The following is a 26,704-nucleotide window of genomic DNA, read 5'->3' as shown; positions in this document are numbered from 1 at the left end:
TTCAGAGGAAAGCAGGAAGAATACCTGCCAGTCTTGGCCTTGCCTCAGTTGGCAAAGGGAAATAGGGATATCTGCATCATTTCTGACCAAAAGTGGAACCTCACTCAGGTTTACAGCTCTGTAGTCTTTTTACTTTCATGCATTGGAGAAGGAAATGGCAACCCACTCCAGTGTTCTTGCCTGGAGAATCCCAGGGACGGGGGAGCCTCATGGGCTGCTGTCTATGGGGTCGCACAGAGTTGGACATGACTGAAGCAACTTAGCAGCAGCAATAGCAGCAGCAGTCTGTATAATGTGAAAAATTCCACGCTGAGAATTTAAAGCAAACCAATTTGGTAGTGCCCCAGATACCCAGTGGCAGCAAATTCAGAGCCTGTGTAGAAAAAAATACTTTAACTCAGGTCTTATGTAATTTCAAAGAAAACACTTTAAAAAAAAAAAAAGACGTGAGATCACAACCCAAAATCGTAAAACATGCAAGGAAAGGAGATTCACCATGAGAAAGAGTCTACATAAACGATAAACAACGAGACTATAAAGAATTCTGATATTGAAATTATTTTTATAGCATCAAAAAAAATCTTTAGTATATTTGAAGAGAAGTGAGTATATTTAAATTATTTGTGACTAAGGAATAAGATACTATAATACAACAAAGCAGAGTTGAAAAACACATTGTCTAACATGAAAAATATAATAATTAGAAATTAAAATGATATATAGCTTATACAACAGATTAGGCACAGATGAAGACCTAATATATGTATGTATTAGACGTAAATATATATCTATTTATTTTAATGGTGGTGGTTTAGTTGCTAAAGTCGTGTCTTGACTCTTGCAACCCTATGAACTGCAGCCTGCCAGGCTCCTCTGTCCATGGGCTTCTCCAGGCAAGAATACTGGAGTGGGTTGCCATTTCCTTCTCCAGGGGAATCTTCCCAACCCAGGAACTGAACATGGGTCTCCTGCATTGCGGGCTTCCCTGGTGGCTCAAAGGTTAAAGCGTCTGCCTGCAATGTGGGAGACCTGGGTTCGATCCCTGGGTCGGGAAAATTCCCCTGGAGAAGGAAATGGCAACCCACTCCAGTATTCTTGCCTGGAGAATCCCATAGACGGAGGAACCTGGTGGGGTATAGTCCATGGGGCCGCAAAGAGTTGGACACGACTGAGCGACTTCACTTTCACTTTCACTCCTGCATTGCAGGCAGATTCTCTACTGACTGATCTATGAGGGAAGCCCTTTAAGTTATTTGTGACTATTTATTATAATAGACTCATGTTATTATCGAGACTGAAAAATCCCACCCCCTGCAGTCAGCAGGCTGGAGACCCAGGAGCTGATCGTGTTGTTCTGCTCTGCGTATAAGGCCTGAGAAGCAGGAGAGTTGATGGTGTAAGTTCCAGTCGAGTCTGAATCTGAAGGTAGGGGGACATGGATATATACCTTAACAGAATACAGACACAAAGAGCACATTCTGTCTTACTCAGCCTTTTGTTCCAGTAAGGCCTTCAGTGGATTAGATTACATTGGGGCAGGCAATCTGCTCTGCTCATTCTGTTGATTCAAATGTTAATCTCATCCAGAAATACCTCATAGGCACACCCAGAATAATGATTAAGCAAATACCTCAGTACCCTGTAGCCGATTTCAAATTGACCATAATTAATCATTACAATCAGAAAAGTTCTTAACAGCAAAAATGAAATAAAGTGGGCTAGTATTGTGAAGTGCTTGTAGAAGGCAGCTTCAACCTAGAGTGGCTTACCTTGCAAGAATGAAAATGAAATAGATTTTTTTCAGATATGCAAAAACCAGTAACTATCCCCATGCAGAAATTCCTAAAGGCTGGATTATATCCAGGAAAAAGGGGAGACTTTATGTCTTAATTCAGTTGGACACAACTGAAGTGACTTAGCACACATGTATGTCATAATTGCAGTGTGCAAAAAAGAACATTGTGGAAATATAATAGTATTAATTGATGCTTTTGAACTGTGGTGTTGGAGAAGACTCTTGAGAGTCCCTTGGGCTGCAAGGAGATCCAACCAGTCCGTCCTAAAGTAAATCAGTCTTGAATATTCATTGGAAGGACTGATGCTGAAGCTGAAGCTCCAATACTCTGGCCACCTGATGCAAAGAACTGACTCACTGGAAAGGACCCTGATGCTAGGAAAGATTGAAGGCACGAGGAGAAGGGGACGACAGAGGATGAGATGGTTGGATGGCATCACCGACTCGATGGACATGAGTTTGAGCAAGCCCCGAGAGTTGGCGATGGACAGGAGGCCCGGCGTGCCGCAGTCCATGAGGTCACAGAGTCGGACATGACTGGAGCAACTGAACTGAACTGATAGATATATAAAGTGAAGTGAAGTGAAAGTGTTAGTCACTCTGTTGTGTCCAGTTCTTTGAAACCCCATAGACTGTAGCCCACCAGGCTGCTCTGTCCATGGAATTCTTCAGGCAAGAATACTGGAGTGGGTTGCCATGTTCTTCTTCAGGGGATCTTCTCAACCTGGGGACAGAACCTGGGTCTCCTGCATTGCAGGCAGATTCTTACAGTCTCAGCCACCAATATAGAGGAAATGTAATTCTTAAGAGATATGTGCTAAAGTATTTAGATATAAAAGTGTTGAGTTGTTAGCAGCTTGCTTTCAGGTGGTTGAACGAAATTCTGTGTGTGTATGTGTATATGCTTAGAGAAAGAGATTAAATATAGCAAACTGTAAATGAAATCAAGTAAAGGTTATACCATGTTCCTTTGACAAAATTCACAGGAAGACACTATAACTTGAAGCCATTTATTTACTAATCCTAGAATTTTCCTGTATTTGTATATAGTCACATATTATTTTAAAAATCATGTTTTCCATGATTGACAGAAACCTAGATATTGATGGTATCTTTCTGTGAATCCTCCAAGATCATCAGCAATAGTTTAAATCCTTACAGTAGTTAACAGACACCACATTAGTAGTTAAATCCTTTGTCACAAATCAAGGGACCATATGTATATGTGTCTATTTCTGGAATCTATTTTAGTATATTTTTCTATTTGTCTGTCCTTGAAGAATATTACACTATTTTAATAACTCATACTCTGTAATGAATTTTCATATCTGAAAGTATCAAATTCTCAAACCTTGTAATGAATCTTCAGGAAAGATGGTGCTGTCTTTTTTTTCTTCCTTTTAAGAAACCAATACAGTATTGTAAAGTAAAAAAAAAAAAAAAAGAAACTATTCTTGGTTTGTTGCATTTGAAACACTTTTTAAAAACTTATTCCTCCTATTATGGTGGGTTTCCTTACAAATGTTTCTTTTTAATAGCCTTCTAATCTCCTTCACATCAGTCTCAATTTTCAGACAGTGCACCTTGTACACATCTTTATTATGTGACTTGAAAGTTTTCATGGTTCCCTAGGGCTCACAGGAATAAATGCAGTCTCCTTCATAGTGAAATTCATCGCAACTTGGGTTCTAGTTTTGACCATGGTCCAACTTGTTTTCCCAAATCTTTGTGGCATAATGCTCTATTATAGCCAGTGTTTCCTTTTCCTTTATTTGTAACTTGCCTTCTACACTCCCACCTTCATGATTTAGCTAAAGATATTTCTTTGGCTTGGTAAAACCTTTTTATTTTCTTTCTATCCTCCCAAATATTAGGGCCCAGTATGTGTTCTACGGCTTCTGTGAAGTCTTTCTGAATACCCCCACAAATTCAATAACATTTCTGCATTTGTTATAGTATTTTCCATGTATACCACTTATTTAAATATATCACACATTGACTTCTATTTTTATATTTCTTTTAATATTGTTATTGTTTAGGCTCTGAGTTGTGTTCTGATTCTGTTGTGAACTCATGGACTGAAGCCTGCCAGGTTCCTCTGTCCACGGGATTTCCCAGGCAAGAATACTGGAGTGGGTTGCCATTCCCTTCTCCAGGGGATCTTCCTGACCCAGGAATCGATCCCCTGCCTCCTGCATTGGCATGTGGATTCTTTACCACTGAGCCACCAGGGAAGCCCATTCTTTTAATATACATGTTTTTTATTTGTACATTAGGTCACAGACTCTTTCTTCTAGAGTGAGAACCTTGTATTACGCTTCTTTTGTGTATCCCCACTGTGATTATCAGTCTTTAGTCTTATTTGGCACTATTTACCCAGAATTCTGCACTGAGTTTAGGAGATATCAGATACATATTAACAGTTTGTTGAATGAAGACTGAAGCTTTGTTCAACAAATATTTGGTGAGATGTGATAGAAGGAGCAAGGGATGAGGTGTCAGATAAAATGAGTTCTGGTCTTGCCTCTGTCACTTGCTAGCTGGGTTGCTTGTAGCCAAACCATTTTACTTCCATGATGCTCAGTTTCCTTTCCTTTACGATGAAGACAGTGATGACTTCCCCACAGCACAGAACTGCATGAGCTTATTCTCATTAAAAGGCTTTGAAAGAGTGTGTACTCAACATATGCTTATGCCATTTTTCATATTATGAAAATCTTCATTACAGAAAATTTGGAAAACACAAAATTCAAAGAAAAAATGTAAAACATTTATAATAATAGTACTAGGAAAGAACTTACTGCTAAAATTTTGGTATATTTCCCTTGCCATGTTTTTCTGTGCATATGTTTTAAAATTAATTTGTGTGTATATATATATATATATATATACATTTATGTATAAATTTTGGACATTTTTGTTATGTCAGTTGAATATATTTTAGTACAGTTTTTTTCATGAGGACTTTTTTTCTGTTAAGCTTATATAACATAAAAATAACAAAATTTTTTATTTTTAAAAAGTTCTTTGTAAAACCTAAATGCATTCATATAAATAATTTTCCTTCTATTAATTGTAGGTTGGTGCAAATATACATAATTTGATGAAAAAAATATTTCAATAGTATGATTCCTTGCTATTTTATGGGGAATTTCTTTTGCCTATATGACCGAGAAAAATTCTCAAAAGAATTTTAAAGTTTTTCTCACTGTGATCTTGACTGAATATTGGTCTTGATGAAACTACGGTGATTTCTTCTCCTGTAAAGAAAAATAAAATACTGACGAGAACTCAGAGAACAAATCAGAACTTGAAAAGGTTCAATCATTTCCTTGCTTTTCTCAGTTGGAAGGACGAAGAAAGATGAAAATTAAATTCATTCAAAAAGACATTAAGAGATGTCCCAGAGAATTTTTCTTTGACTTGAGGAAATAGAAGAAAAAAATCATACTGGAACTTTTAAAGTTGTGCACTTAAAGTCTCTTACCTGTATATTAACATTATTTATTCAATTTCATTAGGAAGTTTGTGAATTATTTCAGTTATTAATTCTTACTTTTCCTATTGTATTTGACTTTTGGCTATGCATATTTTACATAGTTGGTATACACTCTGAAAATTAGGTTACTAAGAATTTTTCTTTTTTCAAAACTTTTGTTAAAAATTTAGAATTATTTTGGCCTGGATAAGATTGTAGTTCTAAGCTATAGAAGCAACATGATACAAAATAAGTATAATCTAACTTTGAAATACATATAAGATATGTACATCATATGCTTGTGTATGTGGGCAATGAAAAAATTCTGGAAGGATAGTCACCAGAATTTTAACAGTGCTGTCATAGTGGGGTATAAGGCGATGTATTTCCTCTGTTTGATGCTTTTCAAAATTGTCATTTTCCCCCAATAATGAACATACATTATTTTCATATGCATAAAGAAAAGAATTCATTTTGAAAAAGAAAAGTAGAAAGGTAATTGTTTCACTTGATAAACACATTTTATGGAGTACCTACTAAGTGCCAGGCATAGTTGTAGTGTATTTATCAGTGAAAAAAATCTACAAAAACCTCTGCCTTTGTAGAGCTTCCGTCCGAGTAGAGGGAGACAGACAGTAAACAACAAGTACAGTCCTAATGAATGGTAATAATGTTGGAAGCTACTGAGGACACAGGGAAAGGAGAGCAAGGCAGGGAAGCCTAGGAGCTCCAGGGAGGAGATGCCACTGAACGGTGTGGTCAGGACAAGTCTCTCTGCGAAGGCAGACCCCTCTCATATATGATCTGTGATCCTTTTTTCCTTACCATATTATGTCATCATGTTATTACTCAGGTGAAGAATTCTTTTTCAGAAATCATGAAGAAATTGAAAATTTCAATCCTACATTACCTGTTAAGGAAACACTTAAACAGGGCTTGTTGAGTCAAGTGTATGGAAAGTTCACCTTCTGGGAGAAACTGTCTTAATGAACAGAATAAGGGAGATATGACTTTCCCTGACAGGTGGCTTAATGTGGTATAGATGTGGCACAAAGGTAGCCAACTTTGAGGTGTGTGTGTGTGTGGTACAATAAGATGGAGAAAGGGAGATTGTAAATAACTTTTTTTTTTTAATGCTCTTTCTTTTTTTTAAACACCAAGTTTCTGGCAGTATCTGAGTCAATTCCTTTTTGTCTTTATAGCTCACAACCTCAGACACTGTCTCTAGAGCCACATCCACACCATGGTTTAACAGGGTAATTGATGTTCATAATGATTATCTGTTATAGTGCCTATAAATTAATATGACTGATTTCTAAACAAATTTCATCTGGGTAATTGTTAACTAGGCACATTTATCATTTATATTCATTAGTTTGGTTCAAGGCGGCAGACTAGATACTTTTAATCCTACTTCAGATGAATGTGGAGACTTAATTAACTGGGAAGCCTTGTTGGAAGTCACAAGTCTGTTGGAAGGCAGAGCAGGATTCAGCATCGGGGTTGTTCACTTTCAGGTGAACAGACATTTCATTGCACCATATGGACTTCTCAACAATCATGAGAGCTAATTTAAGGGCACTCATTCCAAGGATGTCCTAATGCCATTCAGTAATGCTGTCACTGCTCACAACTCCGCTTTGAAACCTTCCTGTGCAGTAGTTTTCTTCTGAATATATGCAGATCTAAACTACTTAAGGAGGCTTGAAAAGACCCTGAAGTGCAGTGAAAGAAATGGATGAACAGATGGGACATGCAGGTGATATTAATGGTTTAAAATAGAAAACATAATGTATTTTAAATACTATATTATTTTATCATTACATTTTCTATGAATATAAAGTGAGTTGCACTTATGAAGTCACAAAAATATTTTGGGAGGTGGAATAAATATGTAGCTTCTGAAAGTAATTACTTTGATAGCTATGATACGCATTACTATGTATGTATTTTTGTAAAAAGCGTTCTATTTTTCTGTATCACAATGCATTTTTCCTTTGGAAGACAGATAAGCATATACATATATGTTATGAAGTTTTCTGAAATAAAAGTATGCAGTTGAAAGTGTCCGTGCTTAAGTTATTACTTTAAACTACCTTTAAATTGAAAGAGTCATTGCAAGGCTCTTTTTCATCATCACTGTTTCACTCTCGATAGTAATCGTAGGCAAAGAAAATAAATGCAGAAGATAAAAGGGCTTTATTTTTCCTCTTGTTGAGAATGAAAACGGTAAAGGAGAATTAGCTGGGTAAGTTAAAACTATAGAATTCGATCTTTCAAGGTGTTAGAGGATTTCATGTTTGTACAAGGGAAAGCTGATGGATTGGATGTAACTGACTTTGTTGACAAGTCTGTTCATGGTTAGCAGACATTTGGTCCTGTCCAAAACTCCGTGAGACATTTGGTCCACCTCTAAAGGTCTTTGAAATTTCTGTGTGTGCTCAGTCATGTCCAACTCTTTGTGACCCCATAGACTGTAGCCCACCAGGCTTCTCTGTCCATGGGATTCTCCAGGCAAGAATAGTGGAGTGAGTTGCCATTTTCTCCTCCAGGGGATCTTCCTGACCCAGGGATTGACACCAGGTCTCCTGCATTAGCAGGAGGATTCTTTACCACTTTGCCACCTGGGAAGCACCTGTGAGCATATTTGGTGGATGCCAAATGGTTTTGGACATGACCAAATATGGACCTTTTGTATGGATGGACCAAGTAAATGTTTCTATGGAAGTTTTGGAAAGGACGAAATATGAACAAATATCAAGGACCTTTTGGTATAGAACAGATGTCTTACAGATGTTTCAGACAGGATTGAATGGTCCTGCAAGACTGTTCACAGTTTAATGTATATGGATCTTTTCTAGAGGGTTGGTATCTGGAGAGTATAACTCTCAGATGCCCTGGATAAGGGTGCTTCGGTAAGAGTTTGTGCATTAGCTACTGCTCTGCATTTGACAAACAGCATTACTTATACCTGCAAGGCATTGTATTTGCCATTGTCCACAGCCTACCTCTAAAGCTATTTTAATGTTAATGCAACAAATTTCATTGTAATATTTCATAATTGAACTTTCAGCTTTTATTAATAGTATTAATAATTAAAAACACCTTCACTGACTATGTTTGCCTGCTCATAATGTATAGGTGTCAGCTATTAATTCAACATTTAGTGAATTTATTGGGCATCTGTGTTGCAGTCCATGTACCAGACAGAGGGATAGCAAGTCATCTCTACTGTGACCACATTGGTCAGAGTCAGCTTCCCTTTCTCTCCTTCCTACTGACGTCATCAAAAGTCACTAGACATTTAAAAACCACCATCTCATTAAAAGGGGAACCGACTTCTCAGGCCACTGTGTTCACTCTGAGACAGGAAGGGTGTAGACAAACCATATGTATCTCAAAATTGTATGATTTTCTCACTAGTGCAAAATTGGGCTTCTGTGAGTTTGGAGAGTCTTTGTGCCCCTTGAAATCTAAGAACATTTTGTGTCCAAGTGTGGTTGGAAGGGGTCCGGATGCGAAGTGGATGGTTTGAGGGCAGCCTCTTGCTGGAACTTGCTTGCTCGTTCTCTGGGGCCCTTCTCAGAGACTGTTTTCCCTGTGAAGTCTGGTCCTCTTTTCTCTTTTGGAGTCAAACACTCCTCCTCCATGCACGTAGGGGAGCTGCCTGCCATGTAACTTTTCCAGGTCTCCAGGTGAGGCAGGGGAATTCCTCCTTACTGATCGTGGCAAATCTCTTATTAACTGTGACCCCCACGCTCAAGGGAGTTCCCATGGTTTGGTGCCGTTACTCTTTTCTAACTGTGTCCACATTAGTCTATATTATTATCCTAAGTGGCCCTAGCTTAGTATAGCAAGTGTCATTCTGCAGGAAAGATACTCAGTTTTGTTTACTGCTTTATTTGCAAGATTATGGGAAAATGAGTTTGTGCATTTTGAATTCTATAGGCTTAAAAGCTGTCAAAAATTTTCTGTGATAAGAATACCTTCTATGTACCTACAAATATGATCTTTCCTGGTAGCTCAGATGGTAAAGAATCTGCCTGCAATGCGGGAGACCTGGGTTCGATCCCTGGGTTGAGAAGATCTCCTGGAGAAGGGCATGGCAACCGACTCCAGTATTCTTGCCTAGACAGTCCGCACGGACAGAGGAGCCTGGTGGGCTACAGTCCATAGGGTCACAAAGAGTTGGACACAACTGAGCGGCTAAGCACACACTTACAAATATATATTGAAGAGTCTGTTCTTATCATTGGGAAGAACCTAAGCACAAGGGGGAAAATGTGTGTGTCAGTAGACAAAAGATAGAATTCACTTTCCCTTGTACTGGAGGCATGGAAATGGCATATGTGGAGGAATTACAAAGAGAGAAAGGTCTCTAAGTTAAAAAAATAATTTTTATACATGTATACATTCCATGTAAGCTCTGTTCAGGCTCAGATGGTCTTGATATTTAGCTTAATAAGAGATATGTTAAAGTATGGGCTTCCCTGGTAGCTTAGCTGGTAAAGAATCCACCTGCAATGAGAGAGACCTGGGTTCGATCCCTGGGTTGGGAAGATCCCCTGGGGGCGGGCATGGCAACCGCTCCAGTATTCTTGCCTGGAGAATCCCACGGACAGAGGAGCCTGGAGGGCTACAGCCCATGGGGTTTCAAAGAGTCAGACATGACTGAGCGACTAAGCACAGCACAGCAGCACATATTAAAGGACTTTTTAGAGGCAGATTCTTTTACTTAATTTCCAAAGAATAAGATTTAAGATCAAGAAGTAAACTGAAAAGGTCAGAGTGTGTTTGATCTTACCAGACTATGGGTTCCTCTTTGTATGCTGTGAACTTAGTGCAGGGCCTGGCACTTATGATATAGTAAGAGCTTGCTAAATGTTGACGGGATGAATAATTGTGTTCATCGGTCCACATTAAGAGACAATTGTTATTGTTCTTTTACCTTGTTTGGAAGAGATTAGTATGTCCCAAGACAGAAAATCAAACCAAAAAAAAAAATTTAGCATAAGATATTAAAACATTGAAAGCAGAAAAAAGAGACATGAGGGATTTGGTTATTAGCTGAGACCTGTGTGTGTGTGTGTCTCCCTCTTTCTGTCTTTTGGCCAGAAAAGCACCGGCTTTCCAAAATACATGTTCTTCCTCTGTTTGTGTAAGTGTTTTTTTCAGATAGTCTGATTCATACTTCCAGAGAACTGATTTAGTGGTTGAGGAGTTTATTTCAAGTCCTACATACAGAATGAGTGGTGGTTTCACTGTAAGAGATGAGGTGACTGATATGGATGCAGAGATTAGGGAAAAAAAAGCTATCCACCTCCTTGTGGCTTTGGCGTCAAATAATGAAGCTTGAGAAAAGAATGAATGTGAGCTAAGAAGATGGGCCATATCAGTTGAAAGGGAAAGAGACTGTAAAAATTTCTACTGGTTTACACTATGTTTATAACATACTAACATACCCTTAGCAGGCAATTTTGAGCTCACTGGGAGCTGACTAGTGGTTTATATATAAATACACATATATATTTTTTTCCAGTGTTCCTTTCGTAAGCTTAGCTGTCTTTGTCTTCTTCAGCTGTGTGGTGTTGCGTTTTCATATTTTGGAGACTGCAAAGATCCTGACCTGTGTATATGTGCTTGTGTAATGGTCTTCTGTTAAGGCATCTGGGAAATTGTGTATTTTCAATGGAGAAGAAATTGTGTCCCAAGAGTTTATAAATCGCATTATCTTGCGGTGGGCTGTGCAAGGACTTCTGTGTAACCTCCCAACGTCCAAATGGTTTCAGCTCCTGTGAACAGCCACAGTTGACAAAGCAGAACTCATACAGGTTCCACTGCTAATTCTGTAGAAGAAAAAGCGGAAGAGTTGCTAGTGAGTCAGCTGCCTTGGTTAGCAAGCGTAAACACAATTAGCTTTAAGCCCAGCAAACTAAAAGAACCTAGAAGTTAATCTCTTGTTTTTCTTAGTAGTGTTTCCTCATCTTTCTGTGGGTTATATATTTCTTAAACATCACAAAGCATTGAAGAGAGCAATTCTCTCTACTTTGTATATATGTGTATACATATATATATGCTCAGTTGCTAAGTCATGTCCAACTCTGGACTGTAGTTGCCAGGCTCCTCTACACTGTAGTGGGTTGCCATTTCCCCCTCCAGGGGATCTTCCTGACCCAAGGATCAAACCTGCATCTCCTGCATTGGTAGGTGGATTCTTTACCACAGCACCACCTGGAAAGCCCTGTATAAATATATATGTAACCTGCCTCCTGAGAAGTCTGTATGCAGGCCAGGAAGCAACATTTAGAACTGGACATGGAACAACAGACTGGTTCCAAATAGGAAAAGGAGTACGTCAAGGCTGTATATTGTCACCCTGCTTATTTAACTTCTATGCAGAGTACATCATGAGAAACGCTGGACTGGAAGAAACACAAGCTGAAATCAAGATTGCCAGGAGAAATATCAATAACCTCAAATATGCAGATAACACCACCCTTATGGCAGAAAGGGAAGAGGAACTCAAAAGCCTCTTGATGAAAGTAAAAGAGGAGAGTGAAAAAGTTGGCTTAAAGCTCAACATTCAGCAAACGAAGATCATGGCATCCAGTCCCATCACTCCATGGGAAATAGATGGAGAAACAGTGGAGGCAGGGTCAGACTTTGTTTTTTTGGGCTCCAAAATCACTGCAGATGGTGATTGCAGCCATGAAATTAAAAGATGGTTACTCCTTGGAAGAAAAGTTATGACCAACCTAGATAGCATATTCAAAAACAGAGACATTGCTTTGCCGACTAAGGTCCGTCTAGTCAAGGCTATGGTTTTTCCAGTGGTCATGTATGGATGTGAGAGTTGGACTGTGAAGAAGGCTGAGCACTGAAGAATTGATGCATTTGAACTGTGGTGTTGGAGAAGACTCTTGAGAGTCCCTTGGACTGCAAGGAGAATCCAACCAGTCCATTCTGAAGATCAACCCTGGGATTTCTTTGGAAGGAATGATGCTAAAGCTGAAACTCCCGTACTTTGGCCACCTCATGTGAAGAGTTGACTCATTGGAAAAGACTCTGATGCTGGGAGGGATCGGGGGCAGGAGAAGGGGACGGCAGAGGATGAGATGGCTGGATGGCATCACTGACTCGATGGATGCGAGTCTGAGTGAACTGTGGGAGTTGGTGATGGACAGGGAGGCCTGGTGTGCTGCGATTCATGGGGTCGCAAAGAGTCGGACATGACTGAGTGACTGAACTGAACTGATATATTGATTGCACCCTGTATACACACACACGTATATATATATAACGTGTGCATATGTATATATATATTGATTGCATATCCAATTGGTATTGCATAGGATAGTAACAATAGATACGTAAGATGACTAATTGGGGTAGGGAGAGACTTTCACTTGAAGATACACTATTTTGGGTAAAATTGTCAAAGTATTACTTTTAGAGCCTGTGTATGTTACAGTATCTGTGTATTTCATAATTTTTCTAGGTGAATGTGTTTCGATTCCTTTACATATTATTTAATTTTAACACTTTATTACAGGTTAAAATATGTAAGGAGATACCAAAAGTGGTTAATATTCTCCTTGTTCTCTCTTAAATTCCTAACTAGAACTTTTCTTCTTTTTTTTAAGTTCAAATGACATTATATTCATTACTTTTTTTTCCCCTTCACTCCATGCTATCAATACTGCTTTTTAAGCTTGTTTTATTTCACATTGTATCAGGAACATCTCTCCATAAGTATATCTGACTGGATCTTACACATTCTTTTTAAGAGTCATATAATATCCAGTAATATAATAGATATGATTTATTCAATCTTTCTTTTCTTGATGTACTTTCAGATTATTTCTAATGCTGCAACAAACTTACCAGGGAATTAAAAGAGCCCAGTTAAGAATCACCTTGTATATTCAGACGCTCTTCCCAGTGCTCTCTAAGTCACCGAAATCAGATGACTTCACTATAGAAAGCCTGTGGGGCTGGGCTTGCCTTGTGGTGGAGCCTAACATCCTGGTCATTCAGCATCAGTCACAGGCTCTGAAGGGAAGATGGTGCCCAGTGAGAGTTCGGAAACGGACCAAGGAAAGTTCTGCAGTAAAGTAACCTGTTGTTTGACCTTCTGCGTATCCAGTTTTGTTTTGATCGTAAAATGGTAGTTAATGAGTATAACATTGACAAACTTAGATCGTTTTGTGACGGTCTTGTTTTCTAACACCAATCAGCAAAAAAGGACTAATTTAGAAAGCCTATGCAGAAATAATAGTATAAAGGAAAAAGCAAAAACTTTCAAAATAGGAGTCAATAGCAACAAAAACTCTTGGAGCTCAGAATTTTTTTCTTTCATGTTGATGACCCATCCATCAGGCCACATTTTGGAAGTTTTCTTTCAATATGCAAATTCTAACTCAAGACTCCTTTGACATAGCCCATCTTGCTAAGCATAAAATGTATAACATTTAAGTATTTTAAAGAGTGTATCTTAATATTCTTATATCTATTGTTATCTTTAGTGTTAAGATTTTGGACTGTCAGGACAGTAAGAATCAAGGTATTCCTGGAGCTTCTCTTCCAAATTCAGCATGAAGATGCTTCCTAGAAAGAAACAGTTGATTGTGGCCTTGGCTTCTCGTGTGATGTTAATTGGCTGAGGACAGAATGGGGGTCTGCACATGGGGTCTGTTCCCTAAATAATGTCAAGTGTTCCTCACAAGCTGTAGAGAAGTGATCCCTAATTGAAATTTGTCTATCATAAGGGTGGGGTGGGGGGCACGTGGATAACCAAAAGTTCAAGCCAGAAAGGAATACCTATGCAAAAATAGGGAATCTCTTTCTCTTTCAACACAAATGTATATAGAATTGACCTTTAAACAACATGGAGGTTAGGGGCACCGACCGCCATTCATCTGAAAACCTGTGTATAATGTCACAGTCGACTCTCTGCATCAACAGTTCTCTACCCCAGGATTCAACCAACCATGGATTGTGTAGCACTGTTCAGTTCAGTTGCTCAGTCGTGTCCGACTCTTTGCGACCCCATGAATTGCAGCACGCCAGGCCTCCCTGTCCATCACCAACTCCTGGAGTTCACTCAGATTCACATCCATCGAGTCGGTGATGCCATCCAGCCATCTCATCCTCTGTCTTCCCCTTCTTCTCCTGCCCCCAATTCCTCCCAGCATCAGAGTCTTTTCCAGTGAGTCAACTCTTCACATGAGTTGGCCAAAGTACTGGAGTTTGCACTGTAGAACATAATAATTGAAAAAATCCACATATAAATGGTCTTGTGCAGTTTAAACCTGTGTCATTCAAGGGTCAACTGTATATAATTTTTTCTATTTAAAAAGTAATGAAGGGCAGAATCAAAATTGGCTGTTGTATGGCTGTCTGTGTATATCACCAGAGTTTAGAAGGATAGTTTTGTAGTAATCCATGTCATCTTGCTTTCAGAATGAACCAAAACTGAATTTGCAACCTTGTGTGCTAGGTTAGCAGTTGTTCAACTTAAAATAAGTCATTTTTCTGAGCCCCAGTTTCCACATTCGTATAGTGAGAGCTATTCCTCACTACCTCATTGGGTTATTCGGAGGTTTATCTGAGATAATACATGTGAAAATGTTTGTGCAGTATTGAATAAATTCTGGTTTCCCTCTTTTAAAACTCAAGAGGTCTTTCAATAAGATGTTTCTTATTAGGACTAAAGGGCATACATAAGAGGTGGTGGTATAAATAAAACTTAGTGAGAGATGAATAATGATACCAATAATCAGACATATGGTTTTAGAGTTAGAAAGAATTTCCATGCTCTTTATCTCATTTGTTCACTAGAATCCTGTGAATCAGTCAGGCTAATTATATAGGTGGGGAACTGCAACTCAGAGAAGTTAATTCAATTACCCAATATCATCTTGAGAGTCTAGCATGGAGTGTTCTTTTTGACTAATAGTCCAGTTACTTGATGTTGTCAATGCTAGACAATTGGCAAACACCCAACAGTTAGAAGTCCAAAATAATGTCTGAAAATCTAGCATTGTTTTCAGCTTTACCATGATTCCTTTGGAGATGAGAACAGCTGGGCCCACATGAAGCTCCGTGTGCATTTTTAGGGTGCTGTGAACCAAAGAAAGTGATATCAAATGCACCATAATTTGTGACTCTTTTCACTTCATGTTTACCATTTCCTGAATTGCAGTTAACTGATTGGAAAAGACTCCCTTCTAACTACAGTGAAAGGTTTGATTTGCTTCGTGTAGGTCAAGGTTCATCTGTTTCAGCCATTAGCTGCCACAGACCAGCTTCTTCATCCTTTGGTTGATACTCTGCCCATTCTGTGTTAGGATGTTATCTATCCTAGTATGTGTATCTGTTCTTCTCCCCTTGGATTGTGCAAGTCCCCTAAAAATGGAGACTAAATCATTCCTCTGTACTCTCAAGGCCTAGCTGAGAGCCTAGCATTTAATGGGTTCTCAAAAAGAAAATCCCTGCTGCAGCTGCTGCTTTTGAGATACTATTCATTGTTGACGTCTTAGGAAAGTTTTCATTAGAAAACATCATATGAAAGAGAGGGCTCATTTTAGAATAAGCAATGTCTGCTACCTCCCTCCTTTTATAGTGAATGGCCTCTTGAGAATTCTTTCGTAGAGGCAATTACTAGGAAGATAAAAGATGTTTAGGAAGGTACTAGTAATTGCCATGTCCACTTGAAGGCAAGAAAAGGTAACACAGGTTCTACCTTCCCAAACACAAACATGAGACTGTTGAAAATTATGCCTGAAGTTAGAGCAGATAGACAAACAGCTGCCACTGGGGTAAAAAGGCTTTGAGATAAAGTTCAATTTCTTATTTCTAAAGAGGGAGAACAGTGTGTTTTGTTTGATCCTTACAAATTACAGTGATTTGGTTTCAGCCTGAACAAGCACCACAAGCAAATACTGGCAGGCAGAGTCTCCATGGGAGTGGCCAAACAAATCGGTTTGCATTTCCTTCCAAGCCCTCATTTGGCTGATCCATCCATAGAAAAGCAGAACAAAAGGCAAGAGATTACTGCACCCTAAAGCATCCAAGTGGCTCCTTTGGGCTCCGCAGTTATTTATAGCCATCTGGCTCCCTCTGAGGCCTTCCTGTTCCATTCAGTGATTGTACAAATGTGCAAATAGAAGCTCCAGGACCTTGATGCAGGGTGCAGTCAGTGATTAGACTCTCAAGGCTTCTGTGTTGTTGATGTAGCCATGCCTTTTAACCTTTAGTGTGAATGTGGATCTTGGAATAGGCTCATTTTCGTCTTCATGTGCACACTCTATTTGTAGATGTTACTATGAGGACAGATTCACCCAAAATGACGGATGTGGAGCCTGTGGTCAGCAATTTTGCGTCATCAGCACGGGCAGGTCGCCGAAATGCTGTCCCAGACATCCAGGGTTCAACGGCTGCAGGCGGGACCTTGGAGGAGTTGCCCGTCAAACTGGAAGCCCTATCGGTGAAGGAAGGTAACACTCAAAGTCCTCTTAGAATCAGTGGTAGTTATCGCTTCCTCATCATTTCCTCGGGAACAGTCTCCCTTTTAACTAATTAAACTTGTTCACTAAGATCTCTCAGCTTTAAGCTAAGTAGTCTTTTCAGTGTTTCACAAAGTGCACTTCTCTCTTTAATCTCCTGGTGTAAATGTGGAAACTGAACATTTGTTTATTTCTTCGTTGAATATGTATAGTTATGCACAGTGCTAGTGTTTGGGAATACAGAGGTAGACAATTATAATCCCTGCTTTCAACCAGCTTACGAAATTTTTTGAGATGCTCTCAGAAATAATTTTTCCTTCTGCCATCCGTTGGCAAGTCACTGTGGAAGCTTCTGCTCCATCATGGTATTCTACAAGCTCTTCTATTTATCATATCTAAGAATACATTTATTGTCAATTAGAGATGGGAACTTTAAGTGGGTGTTTGTATAAAGGTTGATCTTTCTCTGCTGCTGCTGCTAAGTCACTTCAGTCGTGTCGGATTCTGTGCGACCCCATAGACGGTGGCCCACCAGGCTCCCCCGTCCCTGGGATTCTCCAGGCAAGAACACTGGAGTGGGTTGCCATTTCCTTCTCCAAAGCATGAAAGTGAAAAGTGAAAGTGAAGTCATTCAGTCGTGTTCGACTCCTAGCGACCCTATGTGGACTGAAGCCTACCAGGCTCCTCTGTCCATGGGATTTTCCAGGCAAGAGTACTGGAGTGGGGCGCCATTGCCTTCTCCGGATCTTTCTCTAACCAGTAGAAAAAGCTGGATTCAGAAAAAGCAAGAACTATCAAACCCCTGTAGGAAAATCTTGAGTCTTTCACCCCATTGCTTATACACAGTTCTTAAAGCTTCTGGAGTTTAGTTCTGTGAAAATAAATAGAACAATACTGTACACCATTTAAGACTTCATAGTGGACTCCAGTTTGTGTGTAGATGTTTATTCCTAGTGGCAGTAAGGCAAGAGAGAGATGGAAGACGCCGTACTTCTACCCTATTCATATGAGCCCCGGAAGGAGGGCTCTTAATTCTTTGCCTCAGGAGGTGACTTTCTCCCTGGTAAAGTTACAGACTTCCCAAATGTTTCTGGTATGATCTCTATGAAATACTTTTATCCTTGTTAGGCCAGGGACTGTGGCCAGACCCTGAAGTCTGGTTGGACCCACCTTTTTGGTTGAGTTACCTCACTTTTTTCTAAAAGTCATTTTATGTCTCTTAAGTGACACTGTAAATAATAGAAAAAAGTATATACATAGTCATAAATTATCATAAGATAAAAGATGAAGGAAATTAAAGAAGAAAAAATATGTGTAGTGTTTCTGGCTTTTTAAGTTCAAAAGTGTAATATGATTATGGTTGTCAGGGCATGAAGGACCATCCTTAACTTGCGAGGTAGAGAATATAAGCTACTTGTTCGTGTAACGGGTGTAATTAAAGTGGATAGTCCCTAAACACATGCACAGAACTTTAATGCTTATTGACATTATTTAGTTAAACAAAAGAGAACAAATATACTGTATGAAGGTTAGTAGAGTCTCCATTTATTGTTCACTGGGAGAGACTGTTATCTGAAAGAATACTGTTTCTTTTTTTATACTTTCCTTTAAATCGTTTTTAAATAAAGTCGAAGGTACTAAGAAAATCAAAATGTTAAAAGTGAATTAACATATAACACCAGATGTTAAAGAATACACAAAAGGAAGTTAGTTTATATATGTAGATGGCATTGACAGTGTGTCACTAACAAAGTTATGTATAAATAGCTTTAAAGTCTGCTTTTGTTATTCTTAGCTAAATACAGCCATTCAGGATTTAAAATGGTTTTTAAAGCAGTTGCAGTTTTCAATTGCTGATAATAACAAAAATCTGGGGTCCGTCTCAGACACTATGGTTTCAATGTTTTTAGTCATTTAAAAACAGAAATTTTGGGAAAGATGTTCAAGTTTCCCTCAGATCAGTCCTGGTTTTTTTTGTTTTGTTTTTTTTTTTATTCTTAAATGGGAAGAAATCTAGGCTGTCAGACATCCTGCATCTTACATGAAATGAACCTGCCTAAAATCTTCACAATTTGCCTAAAATAGTTCACAATTTGTCTTAATCTATCCCTATATCTATCCCTATAACTATGGTAGGGAGGACAAGGATGCCTTATAACATATCAGCAAAAGGTGACAGAGGATGGCAGCTTAGGAAACTAAGTGTCACAGAGGGCCTTTCTCACTTTCCACCATCTCTAACTACTCGTTTGATCCATCATTTATCTTAGTGCCAAGTGTGGGGCAATACAGAAAACCCGGGTTCAATCCCTGGGTCAGAAAGATCCCTTCCTCCTGGAGGAGGAAATGGCAACCCACTCCAGTATTCTTGCCTGGAGATACATTCTATCAGAGAATTAAAATAGGATGCTGGGGGTAGAGAGTTACTGGGTGGCTCCTTTAGACTGAGAAATTCAGGAAGTCCTAACTGAAATCTGATGGCAGTGGAATATTTTGAATAACAACTGAATGGTCCCGGCAGGAAGGTAAGAGGGAAGGACCTTCTCTGCAGAAGGAGCAGCTTGTATAAAGCTCTTAGAGTGGAATGAGATGGACATGTCAAGAAGCATGAAATCTGGCCGCCGCAACTGGAGGGCAGCAGCTGAGAAGGGAGAGTAGAGATTACATTGGAGAGTGAGCAAGGAATAGGGCTTTAGAAACCTGGGCGAATAAAGAGGATTTTCTTCTAAATGTGAGGGAGATGATATTCATGTTTAAATATTTGAATATCCATGTTTAAATATTTGAATGGCTTGTAGGAGAGAAATAACAGGTATAGTGGAGTTAGGAGGTGCACTCCCCGTTAGGAAATCTTCGGGGGCCAAACTAAACATTCAGGCTCATAAGCCCACATTTGGTGCCAGTCTGCTCAAAAGTGTACAGGTTTAGAAAGGCAGTGGGCCGGAAGAGCCACGTGACATCGTCTCCTTCTGTGGGGTCCTCTCAGAAGTCCGTATAAGCAGTCATGGGGGCTAGTCTCTGTGCTCCCCACCCCACCACTCACTAACTCAGGCGCAAGGTGACAAGGTTTGCACCAATGGGAGCCATGGTGGGTTAGAAGCCTCATGTCCCAGGGAGTTAATACTTTGCAGTTAAGTCCATGGACCCTGCAAGAGACATGCTCAGTTACCAGAGTCATGACCTTTATGGAATTCCAGTGCTCTGGTTCCCTACCAGTTAGCATATCGTGTCTCTCAGTACAGGTGTATTTTACCATTTGGGTCATTTCTACCATATACTTACTAACCATGCTGACATTCCAACATAATCTGGTTTCCAGGATAACAGAGCTAGAAAATTAATCTCAAATCAAAGTTTCCCTTAGAGAAGGAGAAAGGGTTTGTTAAGCTTTTACCCATGGAACAGTTGCAGAAATCTAGTGAAAGATGATGGCTTTGAATAGGTTGTGAAGATGGATGGAATTGGGTGGGTTTGGGATATGTTTTATAGGCACAATTCATAGGACTTGATGATGAACTGATGTGGTAGAGGTGACTACAAGTAATGAAGAAGAGAAATAGAGGATAATTCCTGGAGCAACAGATAGATGGTGATGCCATATACTGAGAAGGGCCAACGTGGAAGAAAAGTAGTTTTAAAGGGTTAGAGGAGTGATTTCTGCTTCCTCCATTTGAGATGCCTATGAGACATCCAAGTGCTGTCACCTCTACTTTCAAAATTGGTTCAGAAATGTGCCATTTTCTCCCTTAGAGGTCTAGTCTCTTGGTATTCCTGTGATCCCATTTTCTGGCCTTTCTCTGCACAGTCCCCATGGTAGTTCTTTCCTGCCTTTGACCTTGATGTTTTCTCTGCTTGGAATGCTCTTCTCCGTGCTACCCACCTGGCTAACTTCCTCACCTCCTCAGGTCTTGACTCACATGGCCCCTTCTCAGTGAGACATTCCCAGCCAACCCAGGCCCCAAGACTTCTTGACAATTCCTGTTCTTTAATTTCCGCTGGAGCACTTGTAACCTTCCCACATGCCACACATTTTACTCACTTTAGATATTGTCCATATTTCTCATGAAAATTTCCTTGAGAGTTGGAATGTATAGTTTTTTCTTCACTGCTTGGTACATGTGTTCATTGCTCAGTCATGTCTGACTGTGATCCCATGGACTATAGCCTGTCCGGCTCCTCTGTCTGTGGAATTCTCCAGGCAAGAATACTGGAGTGGGTAACCCATTCCCTTCTCAGGGGATCTTCCCAACCCAGTGATCGAACCTGGGTCTCCTGCTTTGCAGGCAGATTCTTTACCATCTGAGCCACCAGGGAAGTAGCATGTGCTTAATAAATATTTGATGAATGTAGGTTGGAGAACAGAATAGTCTATCAGATTTCTTTTCAAAGATGCCCCTGATGATTTTGATAGGACCCATATTTTAATTGGTGACAGCCAAAGATATATTTTGAAGGGTAAAAGAAAAACCAGTAAGTGGAGGCCGTTGTCAGTTTGAAGATGGCAGTGACTTGAGGAAATGAAGGAGCCAGGAGAAAGAGTGAAAGTCAGATGAAGTGAGGAGCTTAGAGATGATCACGAGAACGCTGCTGAGGCAGAAATGGATAGGATCCTGGATTATGAAGAAACTAGATCTGAGCAGTGGAGGCAGCACCAGCTCAAGTGTGAGCTGGCCTGGCAGCTGCTCAGGGCCCTCTCTGGGCTCAGGTGAGGCTTGTCCTTGGTTTTGCTCTATGGTTGTCAGCTTGAAATTTTTCCATATTTTTTGAATAAGGGGTTCTGTATTTTCACTTTGCACAGGGCTCCAACAGCCAGAGCCAGTCCCGAGGACCACGTCTTCCATGGTCATATGGGCAAAAGGAATACGTCTAGACTGCAGGGGTAATTTTACAGGTTTGGAGGCAGAAAGTTGAGCTTGTCTGATCTGATGGTTTTGATTTTTTTTTTTCCTATGAAGTAGAAAATGAGATTAACTCTTAGCAGCAAAGGAGGTGAAAAGTGTGAGGAAGCTGAGATAGTGTGATCCAGCATTGGGAGATGGGGAAGGGCAAGGTGATCCATCAGTCTGCATCCAAACTGTGGCTTTGTCACTCACTAGCTCAGTGACTTTAGGCAAGTCACTTAACCTGTTTATGCTTCAAGAGAATGGCCTGTAAATGGAGATTAGAATAATACCTTTGAAGGTTGCCTGGCATATAATATTCTGGAGAATAAGAGAGAAAGGTAACTAGGAGACAGACCCATACATCTTTTCTTTGTGTTGTTTCTACATCTACATGGACGGCAAAGAAGTATGTCCTAATCAAGTAGAAAATGACTAGGGTGCGTAAAGGAAAAACTGGCTTTTTGCCCAATATAGTACAAAGTAGATTTCAATATATTCTCTATGTGATGAAAATTTATCTGTTTTTCAGATGTGAAAAAGAAAGATGAAGAAACAGCACAAGATCAATTGGAAAAGCCCAAAGATGAAGGAAAATGAAGGCTCATTACCCATCAAAAGTGCTGAATTTCTGCACGGTGAAAGACTTAGTGGCCCTGCTTTCCTGAGATGTTTGATCTGGTAGTAACTATGGTAACATTGCAGCCCTAAGCAACATGTGTGTATTAGATAATTTTGTTGTGATGCTACTCACTTGGATTACAACCATGATGTCCAATGTAGGTTATTAAAAGGCAGATTACTTCCAAACTGCACCCAAGAGAGAGGTTAAGGATGTATGATCATTTAAATACATATCTTTTGTCTATAAACCCAGCTAAATCCACTGTTCTCTTTTGGATTTCTTAAGCCAGATATATTTTAAATTCCATTTTTATGGTAACAGGTAAATCATTTCTTGGTAAATATAAACCAAACACTGTTAATTTAAAACTGTATGGGATTTGTAAGAAATTGTGTTTTTTGGTGAGAAAAGTGATGGATTAGTCAAAAAAGGATAGATAAAAGTATGTTTTTATCCAAAAATGTACCTTTCCCCTGCCAAACCTTAAACAGATTTGGAAAAATAGTAGTAAGTTTGACAGCTCAAACATCTCTAGAAAATTTTTGTCTGATGTATTTTGCTTCTAGTCTATGCATACTGTGATTTTTCATGTGGACTCTTAAATGGAAAATTTGTGATGAATAGTTTATATGAAATATGCCTATTAAATGAATCTCACTATCTTCCTTAATTTCAGTGTGCATATGTGTGTGCGTATATTTTTCTTTAATGTGAATTACACAGAACACTTTACTAGTTGCTTTGTACTGTATTTTCTTATTTTCAGGGTTTTGTGTATATGACTTGTTTCTTAAATAATTTCCTCAGGAATGCAGACCTTAATTTTTATATCTTTCCTAAACTAGCTGACATAATAGTAAGCACTTAAGTGTTTAGTGAATGGTACAGGCAGAAATAGCAAAATACTTGCTTTTAATATATATTTAATTATATATTTTAAAAGGAATGAAACCAAAGCCAAAGCTTTAGTAAATTTTGATTTATTAGATATTTTAGGAGAATCATAGAATTCTGAATTTTTAAAGAAAATCTGACTAATGGATTTATTTTTATTTTCAGATCTATCTGCATGCAGTATTTTATTTGATTGTTGACTTAGGCCATGTCTGTATACAGTAATCAAATAAACTTTCACTATTAAAGAAACTTATTACCAACCCAAGTCTTCTTCATTTTGTCTCCTACAGTGTAACAGATGGAATATGGTGACATTTTAATGAGGGAAGTGAATAGTCTTTGCAATGTAAAACACCTCCCACTCCTCATTTCATTGACAAAGTTCATCTTTAAATCTGAGAATACAACAAAGGGGTAGATTTCAAAGAATATTGTTGTTTTAAGTTCTTAAACATAAATTTTTCTTTAAGAAATAATCAAAAGTAGTATCTTAGGTGTAGTGCTAATTTTACATTCAATAAAATGTCTTAGAGCCGTAAAAATTAGGTTTCTGGAAGTTATTTAATGACGTGATATTATATTGTCAGTATAAAGAGGAGTTTGGAGAAGGAAATGGCGATGCGCTCTAGTATTCTTGCCTGGGAAATCCCGTGGACAAAGGAGCCTGGTGGACTAGAATCCATGGGGTCTCGAAGAGTTGGACATGGCTGTGTGACTAAGCCCTGCACACAAACGGGGGTTAGGGTGGCGCTTTCAAGTTGAGGGGAGTGACAGTTTGGCCTCCTGAGTACCTTTGGCAACATCTGGAGTGTTTCTGGCTGCCACTAGTAGGGGAAGGGGCAGGGAGAGAATGTTCTGCTGGCATCTAGTGGGCAGAGCCAGCGATGCCGCTAAACTGCTCAGTCCTACAGGGCAGACCCTCACAGCAAAGAATTATCTGACCACAGGTGTCAGGAGCACTGAAGCTGAAAAACGAAACTGTCAAGTACGTGGATTTGGATTCAGATGACCCGGGTTTGAGTTCTAGCTGTATGATCTTGGGCATGATTTACATCATGTCTCTAAGTTTTATCTTCTTGGAATGACATTAGTAATAGTACATAATGTATAGGGTGCTATATATATATATGGTGTATGCTAAGTTGCTTCAGTCATGTCCAACTCTCTGTGACTCTGTGAGCTACAGCTACCCAGGCTCCTCTGTCCATGCGATTTTTCAGGCAAGAATACTGGAGTGGGAAGAGCCTAGTGGGCTGCAGTCCATGGGGTTTCAAAGAGTCGGACACGACTGAGCGGCTTCACTTTCACTTTTCACTTCCATGCATTAGAGAAGGAAATGGCAACCCACTCCAGTGTTCTTGCTTGGAGAAGCCCAGGGACAGGAGACCTGATGGCTGCCATTTATGGGGTCGCACAGAGTCAGACATGACTGAAGCGACTTAGCAGCAGCAGCAGCAAATATTAGCTATCACCATCATCATTTTTATTCTAGAGGTTTTTGCCATTATCTTCTGGCATTGGAGGTGGATTTGTTAACTTAGCTATCTTCTGCTTTCCTCTGTGATTTCACAAGCATTCTCAATCTTAGAACTGGGAGAAGACACTCTGATGGAAATTGACAATTCATGATAATTACCACATTAGTGCCTATTCAGTCATGCTAATGAACCATTGACAAGTGATGAGTATTACCTTTTAACAATGAGTCACCTCCCTAGTGTTTTATGACAGTTACTGACACAAAACAGAGTTTTGAGTCAGTATTTAAATGAGTAAGTGTTCCATGGAAATGTAGAAGAGAAAAAGTAACAGATCTTGAGTCAGAGTATTTATCTCTCATTTAGAAGATTTTTTTTTTCATTTAGAAGACCAGAAATGAAGCCATGTCCCCCCTCATTGTTGCTAGTAATGACACATATTCTTAATCATGTGTGTCCTAAATCACTTTTTCATTGCAAAACACATACAAATCTCTCATTTTATGCATATAATATTTTATCTTACATGAAGTATCAAGCTTGTTGAATATCTGCCAATGAAAGGATTTTCTGGCTGAGAAGGAATCCAGATAAAGAATAAGAGGTCAGTGGTAATTTAAAGACAAAATTGGATTTACCAACCATCTTCTGAAAAAAAAAATCAAACTATTTCTGGGAGCCTATAGTATTTTGTCATAGCAAAGTCACATTAAACAAAGCCCCTAGTTGGGGCTCATTCAAGAAAGTCTCCAAGCTCATTTTTGCTATTGTCTCTTTACAAGCCACTTGCTCTAGTCAATAACTGTATAAAGTCTTAATTAATACTGTCAGAGAAACCAAGACAAAAGGGGATAATAAAGCTAGAAAGAGACTATCTGGAAACTTGACTCTGTACATAGGAGGAGAAAGAACAAAAACCATTCTGCGTCATGTGCCCAGAGATTTTGTGCGTGTGTGTGTGTGTGTGATCTGGACTGGAACGGTTTCAACCTTCTCCGAATGAGAGTGACTGCAGGGGGAGGTATCTTATTTGCAAAAGGCAACACAGCATTAACTTTCAGTGTTACTAGCTGTGGTGGCTTGGGCAGATGATGGAGAGAGAGAGAGAGGAGGAGAGGAAGAATTACTGAGGCACACTGGCTTGTTGCCTCATCTGTGGAATCTGACACCTCCAGTTCAAATTCACAGCTCTGCCACGTGTGCTCACGACTTTAGTTATTTTCCTCTCTGTCTTTCAACTTCCTAACTGTATAAAATGGCAAATTATTATGAGATTTAAGTGGTAAACTGCTAAGGAAAATGCCTGATACATACCAAAGCTTATTCTTAATTGCTATTATTAATTGCATGAGCATGAAGGGTGATGGAGACTTCAAGGTAAATGCCCTAGGTCTTATTGGTTCTTTCTTTGTTTACCAAAGTAAAGTTTTCTGCTAATCCTTCACTCTCTTTTCTGTCCACCAGCAGTACCTCGTTAGCTAAACCTAGGACTGATTAACTAGAATGTACTCCATTTTTTTTCCAGACTTACTAATGATAACTCGCAGAACATCAAAATCTGCAGCTTATTAAAAATGGAAGCATTGACTCAAACAAAGGGCTAGAGAATGTATTGTTACTGTTAAAAGCCTAGAACAGATTTCTCGTTGAGCACACAGTGATAGGAAAAATTATCATTATAGCCATCCTTTGAGTGACTGGTGATTACTAAGCACCCTTGCCGACCCTTTTGAAGCTTCATCATAATGGTCATACAAAAATGGTTCATGATGTTTCTCATTTTCAGATGAAGAAAATGGATTCAAGAGGGCCCTCAGGAATTCACTCAAGTAAGAAAATGACAACTGTGGCCTTGGATAGGGCTCTCAGGACCAGCATGTGCTTTTCCTATACTGCTCTCAATGGCCCCTTTGCTCAGACCATCTCATCCACAAGTTTCATTAAATTTGTGAAAAATGTCATTGGTAGTTTGATAGGGATTGCAAAGAATCTGTCGACTGATTTGGGCCGTAGAGTCATTTTCACAGTATTGATTCTTCTAATC

The 26,704-nt window shown here is 39.3% G+C and overlaps 1 protein-coding gene and 1 long non-coding RNA gene across 6 annotated transcripts in view; one reads left to right on the top strand and one right to left on the bottom strand.

The window, feature by feature from the left end:
- PKIB (cAMP-dependent protein kinase inhibitor beta) overlaps positions 1–23,442 on the top strand; it is a 123,874-nt gene extending 100,432 nt beyond the window's left edge. For all 5 annotated transcript variants that reach the window (XM_069599124.1, XM_069599123.1, XM_069599121.1 and 2 more), the window contains 2 exons: positions 16,592–16,771; positions 22,193–23,442. In XM_069599124.1, the coding sequence (XP_069455225.1) occupies positions 16,600–16,771; positions 22,193–22,260 (240 nt within the window). In that variant the 5' untranslated portion in view covers positions 16,592–16,599 and the 3' untranslated portion in view covers positions 22,261–23,442. The remainder of the gene's footprint in view (positions 1–16,591; positions 16,772–22,192) is intronic.
- LOC138445258 (uncharacterized) overlaps positions 10,479–26,704 on the bottom strand; it is a 64,347-nt gene continuing 48,121 nt past the window's right edge. Inside the window, exon 3 of the long non-coding RNA XR_011258772.1 lies at positions 10,479–11,119. This is a non-coding gene — a long non-coding RNA (uncharacterized lncRNA). The remainder of the gene's footprint in view (positions 11,120–26,704) is intronic.

The sequence above is a fragment of the Ovis canadensis genome, chromosome 8 (assembly GCF_042477335.2).
Source record: "Ovis canadensis isolate MfBH-ARS-UI-01 breed Bighorn chromosome 8, ARS-UI_OviCan_v2, whole genome shotgun sequence".
Classification (NCBI taxonomy): Eukaryota; Metazoa; Chordata; class Mammalia; order Artiodactyla; family Bovidae; genus Ovis; species Ovis canadensis.
This window is presented reverse-complemented; position numbering and strand designations above follow the sequence as displayed.